Consider the following 15,860-nt stretch of genomic DNA (forward strand, 5'->3'; position numbering starts at 1 on the left):
TAACTAATAAAAAGAGAAATGCAGATGAAAACATGCCTGAAGCTTCATCTGACACCCAGCAAATTGACAAAGATGATTAAAAGACAAGAATTGTCAGTGTTGGGAGGAAGGTAAAAGGAAAACCACACTAATGCATTCTTGAGAGAGCATTCAGAATAGGCCAAGCCATTATGAAAAGCAATTTAGAATTATACAAAGAAAATTATTAAAAACGCTCATACTCTTTGAACCAGAGATTCCATGACTAAAATATATCCCAGTGATGTCAACACCAACACCAACAACAATCCCCAACATATTTATAGCAGATTTTTTTTTTCTGGCAGAAAAGAGCTACAAATAAAGTAGATGCCAATCTGTTGGGGAATGCCTAAATGTATTTTGTCTTGCGTACATAATAGAATTTTGTAAATGAGAACTGGCTAAAAAGATTATTTTATATGACTCTAAGAGAATAACATTGAACCACAGCAAATGATGAAGGCAATGTTTTCATAAAAACAAAGCAAAACAAAACATGAAAAGTCTTGTAGAATTGGTTCAGAGCATAGTAAACAGACCCAGGAAAACAATATATGCAATCAAATCATCATAAAAATGAATTTTGAAAGCACTAAGCATTCTGATCATTAAATAATCAACCATAATTCCAGATGACCAATAATAAAAGAAAGCTACCAACCTCCTGGCAGAGAGATGATGAACTAAATATGCACGATGAAACACATATTTTTTGGACAAGACATATTGTGAGAATGCCTATGACTATTTGTTACAAGTGCTTTGTTCTGTTTTGTTTTTCTAGGGAAAGAGGTTGGGAGGCAGGGAAAAATACTTCTTAACTTAACAAGTGGTACAATAATAATAAATAAAAAATGAATTTTTTTTAAAAAGAACATCACTATGTGATGAACATGATAAATATGGAGAAACATTAACTGCTGTAAAGTGAAGTAAGCAGAACCAGGAAGACAATATGTATACAAAGACTATAGCAGTTTAAATTAATATAACAACAACAACAACAACAACAACAACAACAACAACAACTGAATGTTCCAAATTTGTAACAACCAACCTTGGTCCCGAAGAAGAGAAATAAGGCGACAATTCTGTACGTTTCTTTGTAGCTGTAGTGTACCATGTATAAGTAATATTACTTTTAATGTTAGAGTTTTACTGACAATTTGGTTATACAAGAGGATTTTTTTTCCTTCCTCCTCTTTTTTTATTCTGTATTTTAAGGGATGGCTCTCTGGGAAGGACAAAAGGGGGCTATAGAGGACAGTGAAATTAATGTACAAGGAAAATATTTAGGTATTTTTTAAAATAAAGTAAAAGTTTGAAAGATCTCTAGACCTCATTTAACTTTCAGTTCCACGATGGGAAAAGTAGTCTCCCAAATGGTTGGTCTGACTCATTAACTTTGACTTTTATTGATAAAAGTATATTGTTTTGCAACTATTATAAAATTGCTGCTGATCTACCACTACAGGTCAGGCTTCTTGGATTGTTTTTCAGTAGTGGAGAAGGAATATGATGAGCCATCCACAACCTCTGTCCAAGTTCTATTAATGACTGGTCATTGGTATGCTCTCAGCTCTATGCTCACTATCTCCCCATAGCACAGGGTAAGCTGTGATGGGCCCCCACCGAACTGGAAAAGCTGACTTTAGATTCATTCACAAGATTCACAAACCAGTTGAGCTCATCAGTCACAGGGATTAGGTCAACAACTGTGCTTTGAAACTATGGGGGATTTTAGGGCTAACATAGCAGGTGGTTTTGTAACTAGGATAATATACTCAACAAGTCTTATTCCAAAGAGAAGCCTAGCACAGCATTTTATATCAACTGCAATCTCTGAACAGCACAATCTCAGAGACCTAAGAAGAGTGAATTACAGTAATCAGCCTTTGAAATAACAAAAGAGTTAATCAACATCTTCATATCTTTCACATGGAACCACAGGCCTCAATCTGGAGAGATCATGAAAATCAGAAAAAGAAACCTTCTTGAGGAATACAAAATAACCTCTCAAAAGATAATGCCAAAGACAATGGAATGGGAAAAAAATACAAATTTTAAAATTTGGAGATGACAAAATTGGATTATAATCAGAAGTAATCCCCAGAGGATGACTCATGCTGAACAGATGTTCAAAACTGATAAGAACTTTGGTGCTAGAAGGATTTAATTTCATAAACTTCTGCACCAGGAAAATCTGCATTTGATTGGGAGAAAATAAGAGCTAAAAATATCTCTTTAAAATAGGAGAGAGAATTAAACGGATCTGTATATCATCAGCAGGGAACTGAATTCCAGAATGATAACTGTGTGACAGATTCATTGGTTTAGTAGTGGAAAACAAGTTCAGAAATTGATGATTTAAATCAAGACTGGTCAGCTTTGATTATGTGAGTTTTTCAGATGAACTGAAGAATCATTACCACTTGTGTTTGTTGGTGTTCACTTAGCCTTGTTCAAATGTGGCAATTCATATTCCTGTCTCAACAACTTGAAAAAGAGTGAACGTAATTGAATCTGTTTGGATGAAAGGAGGTCTTCCATAGTCCAGGATGTCATGTCTAAAAATCAAGTCTGAGTTTGTCATAGAATAGAAGAATGTTAGAGATATTAAGCATCTTAGGAATCATCTTACCCAACTGTTTCCTTTTTAATTTTAATTTATTTTTTTTTTGGCTGAATAAACTATGGACATCCAAGAGGAAGTGTCTTATATAAGATCATGCAGTTAGATGGCCAGAGGGATAGTAGTACAACTTATTTTATGTTTCTAAATCTAGAACTTAGGCTGCTAGGTATTAAAGTGAATAGAGCAATGGGCCTGAAGTCAGGAAGACTTGAGTTCAAATTTTGCCACAAATACTTCTTAGCTGTGTGAAGTTAGGCAAATCATTTAATCTCTCATAGCCCCAGTTTCCTCCTCTGTGAAATGGGGATAATAATAGAACTTACCTCTGAGTGAGGATAAAATAACATAACATTTGTAAAGAGCATGGCAACCTTAAAATATTACATAAAGGATAACGATAATAACTGTTATCAATTATTATTCTCATTCGTGTGGTTGAACCAAGAGGGGAAGACTCATAGAGTCAAACAAGAGTTGGAAGAAACACAGAACCTAGGATTGCAGAGCTATATGGAACCCTAGAATACAGAACTCAGAATATGAGTACTGCAAGAGATCTGGAATGATTTCTAGTCTTATTCTCTCATTTTGCCAAGGAGGAAGGTGGGGTGGTGCAGACAGCTGGACTTTCCTAACATGGCAGCCCTGAAAAGTCCAGATGCCTGAGACTTAAGCCTGAGGAGGGTTTTGGACTTAGAACTAAGACTATGCTCTATGGGAACTGAACTGAACTATGAATCGAGGCCTCTTCTTTACCCCAAAAACTAGGGTAGGGGAAGGGAGTGGATTATGCCTCACACATGTTAGGGAAATAAGTTTGTATCTTTGTCAAAGCTAATGTGACTATCAGTGACTAAATGGAATTGAGGAGCAGGGCGCCATCCCCTTACACTTAGGGAAACATAATGGGTGGGGCTAGAGCCATTTGAAAAGAACCAAGATAACCCCCAATACCCTTAAGGATACTGGAGAACCCTGGGGGAAGAGTAAAATCTAACCCCTCTGGCCTTCAGGCAGTGGGAGCCAGGATGGTCTGTGTTACATACAGTATTGCATACACATGGTCCCTCATTTCTATAATGAAGCAGGGAAAGAAGTCTCCCATGTCTCTTCTTTGAACCTATGCTTTAACAAGAATCTTTTTGAATGCCTGTTAGGAGCAGAACACTTTAATATGAAGAGCCAAGCAATCCAAAGACAAAAAAAAAATCACTGACCTCAGGGAGCTTTTATTCTACTGGCGGTGGGATGGGGAGAACATGTCCTCACTTAAGTAAACACAAAGAATATCATGAGTTAATTATAAAGTAATTACAGGGAGGTGAAAACTCTAATGATGGGGGCATAAGGAAGAAGAGCAAGTGCTTATAAGGGGCAGAAGTAAGGACAAAAATATTTCAGGTATTGAGAGTAGAAAGACAGCTTGGTACAATGCCCTGTACAGGAAAAACAAATGAGCCAATTTGGCTGCAATTTACAATGCTTGGCGGGGAGGGCTAATAATGTGAAATCAGGATGGAGGCAGATTGTGGATGGTTTCAAATGTCAAAAAGTAAATTTTATGTTCTAGTGTCAACAGGAAGTCATTGAGCAAGAAAGTGAAGTGGTCAGACCTATACTTTAGAGACACCAATTTGGTAACAGTTTGGAGGAAGATTACAGAGATGAGAGAATGGAAACAAAGAAATCAGTTAGGAGGCTATTGTAATAATTTAGGAAAGAAGTGAAGAGGTCCTGAACTTGGAGGTAGTCATGTGCGTAGAAAGAAGTTGGGTACCAGAGATGTGGAGATAGATCAGGAAGACTTGTCAACTGATTGAATATGGGGGAAGGAGAAAGAGTTGAGTTGATCATGACTCTCAGCAATTCCCATGAAAATTCTAGGTTGTGAACCTGGGAGGTTATAAGGATAGTGCTACTCTGGACAGATATGAAAAACTTAGTAGGAGAGGTGAGCTTAGTAGGAAAGTTAATGTGCTATGTTTTGGCCATGTTGAGTTTGAGATACTTGTACACTCAGGGGGATAATTCCCACAGACATTAGTTAATATAAGGCTGGAGCTCAGGAGGGAAATGAAGACTTGATGTATATTTAGTAGTTATTCACAAAGAAATTATAATCAAATGCATGTGTAGTAGCTTTATTTCTTCTTTTTTATTGTTGTTTTGAAATTGGTAAACATCAACACACATGAGTATTTCCTCATACAAAAAAATAGAAAAATAATGATTATGTAAACTCTGTGAATCTCTATTATGTACATATTATTTTGAGAGACGTGTGTATTAAACATAACGAGGTAGCTTTTAACACTGTCATGCTTTTCTATTTCTTCTTATGTGCATTTTAAAAATTTCATTGAATTTTTTTTGGTGGTAGGAATTATCATTATCAATTTTCTTCTTACTCTCCCCAAAATTCTCCTTCCAAAAAAGTAAATAAAAGTTCTGTCATATAACAAATAATTCTAGTCAAAAAATTCATATTAAAAGTGTCTTCAGATGTATTTCTCATTCTCCACCTCTAGTCCATCATGTCCTTGCAAAAAGGATGGAAACATGATTCATGATCAGTTTTCTGGAATGAAGATTGGAAATTGTATGGGTTAGAGCTCTTACGACTTTCCCAGTTGTTTTCCTTTTCAACGTAGTCATTGTAAAATTTTCCTCCTGGTCTTACCCATTGCATTCTGTATCACTTCACGTAAGAATTCTCATGATCTTACAGGGCTATAGTATTGCATTATATTAATATGTTGTGTGTTCAGACATTCCTCAATTTTGGGGCACCCACACAGCTTCTAGTTCTGTGTTACAATGGCAATAATGTTGATGATGAAGTGCTGCTATGAATATTTTTGTTCATATGAGCTCTTTCCCTTCCTTAGTCAGATAAAGTAGCAGAGTTTCTCAAACTTATTTGGCTTACCTCCCCCTTTTCAAAAAAAAAATTACTCAACACCACCCTAGAAATCTGCTTTCTTTAATCTTTTAACAGGTTTCTTGAAATTTGTATCACTCCAGGCTATGCCTCCCCTGTGTTGCCCTGTGGATCTTTCCAGCACCCCCCGGGGACAGTATCACCCACTTTGGGAACCTATGAAGTAGTGGTCTCTCAGGATCAAAGAATATGCCCCATTTAGGGACTTCATGGTATCTTTAGAAACCAATAAGATAGGCTATAGAGGGGAAAAAATAAGAGAAGATAGTTCAAGAAAGGACACTGGAGAATACTCTAAGCATAAGAGGTGTGACCTATATGATGATTCTGCAAAGAACGGTGAAGTAGAATTATACAGGTAGGGGAAGAATCAGGAGAAAATATTTTTGAGAAAGCTGAAGGATTGAGTGAATATTCAGGGAACAATCTGCAATGGCAAAAGCTACTCCCATAAGATATCTACACGTTTCCAAACATAACCACTCATGAAGCTTTATATAAACTTGTTTATTTATCAGGAGAAATTGAAATCCAACGTGGTAGCCAAATAGTGAGCTAGATTTCCTGATTAATAGTATCCTGGTGAGTTAGGAGAAATTTCTGGATTTAAGAAATAGTAATAAGTAATTCATCCTAATAAATTATAAGCCCAGAATAGCAGCACCCTCACAACAAGCCCTCCATGCTTATAAAGAGGAGCATAAAGTGTGACGTAAAGAACATTGCACTTGGTGTTAGAAGACCTGCACTCTAGCTCTGGACCTACCATTTACAAGGTGTGCAACATTGGGGAAGTGGTTTTCCCTCTCTAGGGATCAATTTTCATTTATTAAATGAAGGAGTCGGAATAGATGACCTCTGAATCTTTTCTAACTTTATATTTATGATCTTATAAGTGATTAATAAGCATTTATTAAGTACTTATTATATGGCAAGAGCCAAGCTAAATGATGGGGATGCAAAGAAAGCAAAAAAAAAAATCCCCTGCCTATAAGGTGCTTACATTCTAACGGAGAAGGGAACATATGTCAATCAGTACACAGAAGATATACAATGAGTAGATTGGAGGTAGCCTTAGAGATGAAGACAGTAGAGTTGGTGAAGATCAAGGGAGGCTTCTGGGAGGAGGTCATGAGTGAACTATCTTAAAGGAAGCCAAGAATTCTGAGAGTTGGGGATGATGAGGCAGAAAATTCCAGGCCTGGTAGGGAAAGGGAATAGCTAATGGAAAGTCATGGAGATGGAAGAAGGAAAATTTTGTGTAATGAACATTAAGGAGGTTAGTATGTACCATAGGACCATAGTGTTTTTGGCGAGGGTTAAGTTAAAAGACTAGATCTTTAGATCCAATGGGGTAGATATTGGAGTTTATTGAGGGGGGTGGTGATATGGTTAAAATCATGCTTTCAGAAAGTCTCTCTGGCAGCTATGTGGATGATGGATTGCAACAGGGAGAGATGAGGCAGGGGACCCAAGTAGGAGATGATTTTAATAGTCCACTTGAGAGATGACAAGACCCTGAATTATGGTGATAGCTGTGTAAATGAAGAGAAGAGGGTATATAAAAGAGATATTGTAAAGAAAGTAAATGCAAAATTTGACAATTGTTTGAACGTATCAGACAATCAAAAGAGAGGAGTTGAAGATAGATAAAGCATGTATTTAAGTATTTTCTATGTTTCTGGCACTATTCTAAGCACTGGGGACACAAATACAAAAAAAGCAAGACAGTTCCTGCCCTCTAGGTGGTTAGGTTCTAATGGAGGCCTGCAGAGTGAACACCTTTACAGCAACAAATTGTCCAGGTAGCAGAAGAGAAACCTGGAGGCTTGTTTCTGAGCAAGAAAAAGAGAAAGTTCAACTGTTACAGCCCAGTGTTCCAGAGGAAGAAGCTAAGTTTCTAGAAGGAGACAGGAATGGCACCATGGTTTTGAGCTTGGGTGACTGGAAGCATAGTGAACTCCTCGGCGGTTATGGGGAGTTTTGGAAGAAAGGTAGGTTTTCAGAGAAAGTGAGTTTTCTTGTAGACAAGTTGCGTTTGAGGTGTCTATTAGACACTCAGCTCAAAATGTGCACTGGACAGTTAGTGATATGGAAGGAGAACTCAGGAGAGAAACTAAAGATAGATAAAAAGATCTGGGAATCATTTGCATAGATATGATAGTTAAACACAGGGGAGTTGATGAGATCACTCAAAGATGGTATACAAAACTTCTGGCTATATCCACTGTTAGTGGATGTGAAAAGGATGACTATCCACTATTTTTTTTTTAAGATTGTAAAGGAATATTTATATCAAAGGTATAACCACAAATATGTACATTTAAACCCACAATATATTAGAGGCATAATCCTCCCCTATAGCACTTCATACTTTGAGAAAGAATAATTTTAGATTCGTAGTTGAACTCAGTGCCCCACAGTGCACACAATCCCAGATCCAAGTTCAAATCTCCCCTTGGGCTCAAGTTCTAGGCTTCCATGATTCACTGCCTGGCTGCAACATCCAGCCTGCCCCTGAAACTGAGAAGGACAAACAATGCAGAACAAAAACATAAATCCCAGGCCAAGGGAAACCTTGGAGCCAAAAGGTAAGAGAGAGGAAGAAAGTCCTTCCTCTCTTACTGGTTCAGTTCACAGCTCTTGCACTGTGGGTAAACTAGAGTCTTTTCACTCTGGATGTAGTAGGAAAGAGAAAGCAGGAAAAAAAAAGAGTAGTAAAACAGTTGCATTCCCCCTTTTGGAGAGAGAGAGAGAGAGAGAAGAGAGAGAGAGAGAGAGAGAGAGAGAGAGAGAGAGACAGAGAGAGAGAGAGAGACAGAGAGAGAGACAGAGACAGAGACACAGAGCCACAGAGACAGAGAGGGAGACAGAGACAGATAGACAGAGAGACAGAGAGAGACAGAAGAATGGTCAGAAAGATAGAAGTATAACCTGGACAGAGGAAATTCATGAAAACCTGGAAAGAGGATGCTTGAAATCTGAAGAAGAGACTGGTCAATAGTATCAAATGCTTCAGAGAGCATTTTCTTAATACTTCATACATTAGTGACTAAGGTGAAATAAAAGAAATTCCTTCATTGTCTAAGCTTTTCTCTGATTGAAATTTGGGCACAAGAAGTCACCAATTTTATTCAATATGTTATACATATGATTTAATATGTTAATATGTATTAAGAGAGGATTGGTAACTGAAGAGAAACTATATATTTCCTACAGTTCTAACTTATTCATTCATTCTCCAAGCACTTATTGTACACCTACTACTTTATGTTAGAAACTGGTCTACTAGGCCTGGACAATACAAAAATAAAAAAATGAAATAATTTCATTTTTCCTCAAGGAACTTATGTTTGACTTGTAGGAAGTCACATATAAGGTAACAAGAAAATACAAAATAAACTTGATGTTAATATGAAGCAATTTCAAGGGAAAAAGAGGACTAGTATAGGATAGGGCCCTCAAGATGATCCATGGAAAAAGCTAGTGATGCTAAGAAGCAGAGATTACAGAAAGAGAGAGTTTCAAGCATGGGCTACAGCCTGTGTGGAGACTTCAGGCAAGAGGTAAAATGATAAGCTTGATAACAGCACGCAGGACAATCTGGCTAAAGCATGGAATGCATGAGGAAGAGGAGCATCAAATCAGTCTGGAACATGGGTTGGAGATAGATCGCGAAAGGCTTTTCACACCAGTGAAAGGCGCTTGCATTTTACTGTAGACTACACAGTGCTTTTGACCTGTGCTTTGAGAATATCAGCAATGTTTTACACTGTGGTGTACAGGATGTTCAGGAAAACTGGGACTTCTGCTGTGAGGGTGTGTGGAGCCCTTACCAGGGCTGCTCATGCACCTTTGATGCCCGATTGGCACTCAACTCACACGCAGCTCCAAGAAGCTGTAGCATGCACAGTGGTCACATTCTGGTAAACAATCTTGGCAGATGGGGTAAACCAGGTTGAGGTTAACCAATGGACCTTAAACCCTTCAGTGAGTTAGGGGGTGTCTACCCAAGCATTTGAAGACTTCCTGCAGTGGAATGGATTGGTAAGAACAATTTGTTCCAACAGCCGTGAAAGTGGCTAAAGTAGGTGGTGTGGAGTACTTAGAGCTCAGTCAGACATCAAAAACACCAAGGCCATTCACTGTATCCCAGGCCATCAACAGTCATCTTGAGATTTCAATGATTCTGCAAGAGACAGTGAAGCTGACAACTTTGTGCAACTCCACCTCAGTTAAATTCAATTTACATATGAGTCCAATATATCACCCCATGATGTCATTGGACCTCCATGAAAGTAAAGGACAAACAATATTCTACACTCATTAATTCATGAAATTTAGTTCTGTAGCTGCCATTTACCAGCTCAGCGACCTTGGACAAGTCCATTCCAGGCATGAGGCTTAAGGCATCTCATCCCTAAAAGGTAAGGGTTAGCCTAGGTACTCTTGTTTTAGAAATATATTCTATAATGGCTTGGTCCAGTGACACCAAACTCAGGTTAGTGAGCTTTGGCAGGAAAGTAAAATTCTCAAGGGCAGTCAAACCAGATTTGAATGTAATTGAGAAATTTTAACAAAATAAAAATACAATACAGCCTAGATAATGTTAATTTTTTGTTTTCTAAGTCAATATGCTAGGCAGCTAGATGATTCAGTAGATAAAGCACTGGGCCTTCCAGAAGACTGAGTTTAAATCTGGTCTCAGAGACTTACTAGCTGTGTGACCTTGGGCAAGTCACTTAACTTCTGTTTGTCTTAATCCGCTGGAGAAGGAAATGACAAACCACTTCAGTACCTTTGCCTAGAAAATCCATGGACAGTATTGTCTATGAGGTCATCAAGAGTCAGACATAACTAAATGACTGAAACATGCAGCCCTTGAGTTCGACACCTCGGGTTTATTAGATAGAACATTGTACTTGGACTAACAAAGACCTGGGTTTGAATCCTCCTCCAGATACTAACTTACTGTGTGGCTTTACACAAGTAAAACATCAGTTTTCTCATGTGTACTACAATGACGATGTTGGACTTGATGACTTTTAAGGTCCCTAGTAGCTCTAAACTTATGATTCCATGACTCTTTATTTCTATGGCTTATTGACTGAAATTTTTATTTAACTTCTCATGCCAGGTCTTATAAACCAAGGAGCCCGCTCATTTTCGAGACTGTGAGGTCCCTAACCTTTCTGACTGAGTCAAATAAATCAAGCCCTGATCTAAAATTCACATTACTTTCAACTACTCAGCTATTCATAATGGTATTCAAAAATAGTTAATAGAGATATAGGGCTTCAAATCTTCCGAGATGATGCTGTGAATAAGATTATATAAGACACAAGGTAACTACATACCATTGAGGAACCCTGCAAACCACAAGTGATCAATGTCTGAGGTGACCTAAGGGCCATTGAGAGCATGCCTTGCCCTAACCTGGGCTTTAGAACATGGTTTGAGCTAGTTTCCCTTGACACGATCTAATTTTCACTTACATCAGTGGCAGCTCTGAGTCAGTCTTTAGCATTGATAGCATAACTTTGCAAGGTCATCCTTGGTTACAGTAAAAAGACCTAAAATAGATGAATGATAGTTTTCCTATAGGAAATAGAGCAAGAAAGAAGCAATTTTCTAACCCCACCTTCTGAAAGTCTGACCCTGAAGATAAAGTAATCACACACACAACACACACACACACACACACACACACACATGCATGTGTGTGTATCTTCTAAAGCACTCCTGCCATCTGGACATCTTTATAATTTATATGCTAACTAAGATATTTTCTAACTAAAACACTTCTTAAGTGTCTAATATACCCCCCCTCCATCTCTTCGTTTACTTGCCTCTTCTTCCTTCCCTTTCTCTCTCTCCTCCCCTACTTTCTCTTTCCTCTCCCCCCTTTCCTTATCTTCCCTTTCTTTTCATTTTTTTCTATTTCACTCTCTCTTATTGCTTCTCCTTCCTTACCCACTCCTCCCCTGGAAGACTTGTGTTTGAATATTACCTTTGACACTTATTAGATGTGTAAGCCTAGGCAAGCCTTTATCTTTTCTTGCTTCAGTTTCCTCATCAGTAAAATGAAAAGGTTGGATTTGATGACCTCTAAGGTTTCTTCAAGCTCTAAATTTTTAATCCCATTATTCTTCCCTTTCTCTCTCTTCTCTCCTCTTTCCTCCCCATTCCTTCCCTTCTTTTCCTTGTCTTTTCTTCCCTCTCTGATTTTATCCAATCTGCCTTCCTTTCCCTTCCCCTCCTATCATCTTTCCTCCCCTCCCCTTTGCTTCTTTTTCTTCTCTTTTTTTTTTCTTTTTAAATAAAGGGGAAAACTAATAGAGATATAATGATGTGGGTAGGATCCATAGAGTTACAGTGTAATATGATTACTCTTTGAAACAACCTACTGAATCCAAGCATATTATTGAGTTATGGTAAATGTTTCCAAATAAGTAATGTCCTCCAGTTGAGTGCTCTCTGAATGGGAATCCCTGAAAGAAAAGTAGTCTCTATGTCTAATAAAGAGCCCTAGAGCTTTGAGTTTTCTTTCAAAAGCCCACTGCCCGGGTGGATTAGATTTCCCTTGGCGCTCTGACAACTCAAATGATTCGCTAACATGAACTCCTTGCACTCTTTTTACAGACAGATGATTTCATTAAAACATATGATTCAAAAAACAGGATTACAATAAAAAAATAGTCACAGAGAAAGTGCCACATCTTCCAATTGGGTTTAACACTTATAGAATCGCTGGGGGGAAGAAGAGAATGTTATCTTTCCCCTAGATGAAAGAAAATGTGCTGATTTAAAAAGGAAGTTCAGTGTGATGGAAACAGAACAGGACTTTAATGTCAAAGAACCAAGGTTGAAAACTGGTTCTGCTTCTAACTATATATGTGACATAGAGTAACTCATTAATCCTCTCTGCACCTTAATTATTAAATATGTAAAATAAATTGTGAAATGATTTCTATTCCCTTCCCAGTTTAAAATCCTTTAATAGTGGAAAAAAGTACTGACTTTTGGAGTCCGAAGACATATCTTTCACATTTATAGTTATTTATGTTCCTGTGCTCTGGGATTATTCTCCTCACTTTCTTTTACACTGCTCAGTTAGTATCCTCAATGATTAGCTCCATTTCCAAACTAAGAGGTTGTGAGTAGGTGGGGTTGGGGTGATTAGTATTATTAATCATGAGGCCACACTATTGTGCTTCTTGTTGTGATTATCAATTATTATCAATTATTTACCCAGATTAATTAGCTAAGCTGACCTGGTAAGCATAGTTGGTATAAGCCCTTCCTCTAAAAGTCCATGACATACTCTCCCACAAGTATATTCAAATTCCACAGAATTTGCGGCTTAAGTTTAGAGAGCACCTGTGGCAAAAGGGTGACATAATACCTCCTGGAAGTCATTTTATTGGGGTCTTTATTCCCCTTGGGTATAGTGTATCTTTTCTGCTGGGCTTGAATCCTCTTGAACGTTGAGACTTGAATCAGCTTTCCACATTTAATCTAGTCTATCATAGAATTGTTATGCAGACACTGTCACCAGCCGCTGCTGTCCTGGAGAGTGCTGCTAGGATCTCAATGAGAAAGTCCAAATCTTCTGCCCCTTTGAATTTCACTAGTTCCTCCTTTGGTTAAGAGAAAGGGGAACATACCCAGACTTAAGGCTGAGATGTTCTCCTCTGTCACCAAATGATACCTTCTCAAGGGTAGCTCAATTTCATCTCCTCCTCCAGATGTCTGAATCTCTTGAACCTGAACTGGCTCAATATTTTATAGACAATCCATAGGGCATGACCAAGTTTCTTCAACCAACCTGAACATTCTTCCTGTACTTCAATTATGAGGTCATTCCAATTCATCAAGGGAGCGTCTACATTTATTTAAAGCTTATACTGATTGATTCAATAGCAAAATGTTCTCACTTTCTTAAAATACAAAGGTTTAGCATCTTGATACTTATTTAACACTGGGCGGGATGATTTGAAAGATTTATTCAATGGTCTACATCCTTACTTACATAACTTTGAGAGGAAGCATGATATAGTAGATAAAATGCTTGAGATGGAATCAGGAACACCTGATGCTTATTAACAGTGTGATCCCGGAAAAGCCAAAACTTCTCTTAGCCTTAGTATATTCCCCTGTAAAATGGGGATGACAATAAACCTACACATGAGATAATTTATGTGAAATCCTTTGCAGATCTTAAAAGGGAGGGAATAACTATTTATAGAGTACTTACTATGTGTCAGACATTACGCTAAAAAATTTTGTAAATATTATCTCATTTGATCTTTACAACAGTCCTACAAGGGAGTTTCTGTTATTAATCCCATTTCACAGTTGAGGAAATTGAAGGAAACAGAGGTTCAATGACTTTCTCAGAGTCATGCAACTAATAAAGTGTTTGATACTGAATTAGAACTTGGGTCTTCCTAACATTCTATTCACTGCACCACCATCTATCTTGAAGTGCTATAAATATTAACCACTACAATTATTGTTGTTATTGTTATCACTATTAAGTAATTTATCTCTGAGCCCTGTTTTTCTAATCTCTAATTTGTGGCTAATATTACTTTCATAATCTACCTTACAGGGTAAGGTGCTTTGCAAACTTTAGTGTTGCATAAATATAAAATTATATGTGAGTTATTCATCACCATTATCATCACCATAATTTCATTTTTATCTTCTTGTTCAACAAATTTAAAAAATAAACACTATTGAGAAAAGTGGTTATCTTGGTAGTAATATTTGACACAATGTTAGCTAGACTATTGCACAGGTGTTTAATATAATTTTGTTTTTGTAATTGAACATAAGTATTGGGCTATAAACTCAACTTTTAAATGCTGCCTGAAGGTATCTTTGGGAAAACTCCAATAGCAGACAGGATGATATGTACCTGTCTTTTCTCCACATGATTGGATTTCTTCTCTATATTTTAAAGCTTTTAAAATTATGTTTAGCTTGGTTATTATGAGTATATGCTATGGTAAGATTATTATTATCATCATCAATTATTATTTCATTTAATACTGTCATTTTCTTGTAGCTTCAAATTTGTATTTGTTATATATATATTCCTTTAATATATTTATGAATTTTATAATAATTTATCTTTGATACCAAAGCTCTTAGCTATTTGTATATTTATGTCCTTTTGCAAAAGAACTCAGATGTGTAATAGATGTTAGGATTCATTTGCTAGTAATTTTTCCCATAGAACAATTATATGAAAATGATGTACTATGATTTATGTTTTAATTTGGAGAAAAGAAAATCTAGATTATGTGTTAGTTTATATATTTCTCAAGTTCTTCCTTAAGTAATTCTTGTGATCATGGTAACAATATTGAATAACAAGTTATAAACAGCTTTTCAGTAGACAAAGTACTCTTCTCACAATAACTTGGTAAAGAAGGCAATGTGAGTATTATTATTATCCTCATTTTACAGATGGTGAAACTGAGGTCCAAATGAATAATTTAATCTGTCCAAGACTGTACAGCTAATAAATCACAAAAAATTTTTGTGAACTCAGGTGTCCTGACTCCAAACTCAGTACTTTTTTCTATTCTATAATCTTCGAATACAACTTAGTGATAGTTTCAGATAAAAGAATGAATGTAAGGCTTCAAAAAGATGAAAACATAATCAGCATGTAGGTCCATTTTCTAATTTTGTCTCTGGCTTGATGTGCCGCTTTTTTTTTCTTTTGTAGCAATTATTAAAACAGCTCTTCCCAACATGGACAGAGAAGCAAAGGAGGAATACTTGGTGGTCATCCAAGCCAAAGACATGGGTGGGCATTCAGGAGGCTTGTCTGGGACCACAACTCTCACCGTTACACTCACTGATGTCAACGACAATCCTCCAAAGTTTGCCCAGAGTAAGTGACAACTATTTTGGGTTGGTAGTTATTTCTGAGCTTCCATTTACATTTCATGGTTCGTTGAGGTTAAAATTGGACAAGAGTGACATACATGGACATTACAAAATCTTAATACTTTATACATTAGCAACTAAGGTTCTGAAATAAAAGAAATTCCTTTTCTCTGATTCAAACTTGGGAGTCAACAATTATATTTAATGTATTATGCTTATGAATTAATATATCAATGAATTATGACTTCAAACCTAAATACAGTAAAATCCCACAGATACAATAGTTAAATCTCAAGAAAATGTAAGCTGTCAGAAACAAGTTACAAACTCAGAAGCAAGGGAGAAAGGATTTTTGCT

The 15,860-nt window shown here is 36.9% G+C and overlaps 1 protein-coding gene across 1 annotated transcript in view; it reads left to right on the forward strand.

Annotated features, from left to right (window-relative positions):
- Positions 1–15,860, forward strand: part of CDH8 (cadherin 8) — a 501,032-nt gene that overhangs the window by 272,136 nt on the left and 213,036 nt on the right. Inside the window, exon 5 of the mRNA XM_078149450.1 lies at positions 15,340–15,507. Within this exon, the coding sequence (XP_078005576.1) occupies positions 15,340–15,507 (168 nt within the window). The remainder of the gene's footprint in view (positions 1–15,339; positions 15,508–15,860) is intronic.

The sequence above is a fragment of the Phascolarctos cinereus genome, unplaced genomic scaffold (genome assembly GCF_003287225.1).
Source record: "Phascolarctos cinereus isolate Bilbo 61053 unplaced genomic scaffold, phaCin_HiC Scaffold_2;HRSCAF=192, whole genome shotgun sequence".
Taxonomy (NCBI): domain Eukaryota; kingdom Metazoa; phylum Chordata; class Mammalia; order Diprotodontia; family Phascolarctidae; genus Phascolarctos; species Phascolarctos cinereus.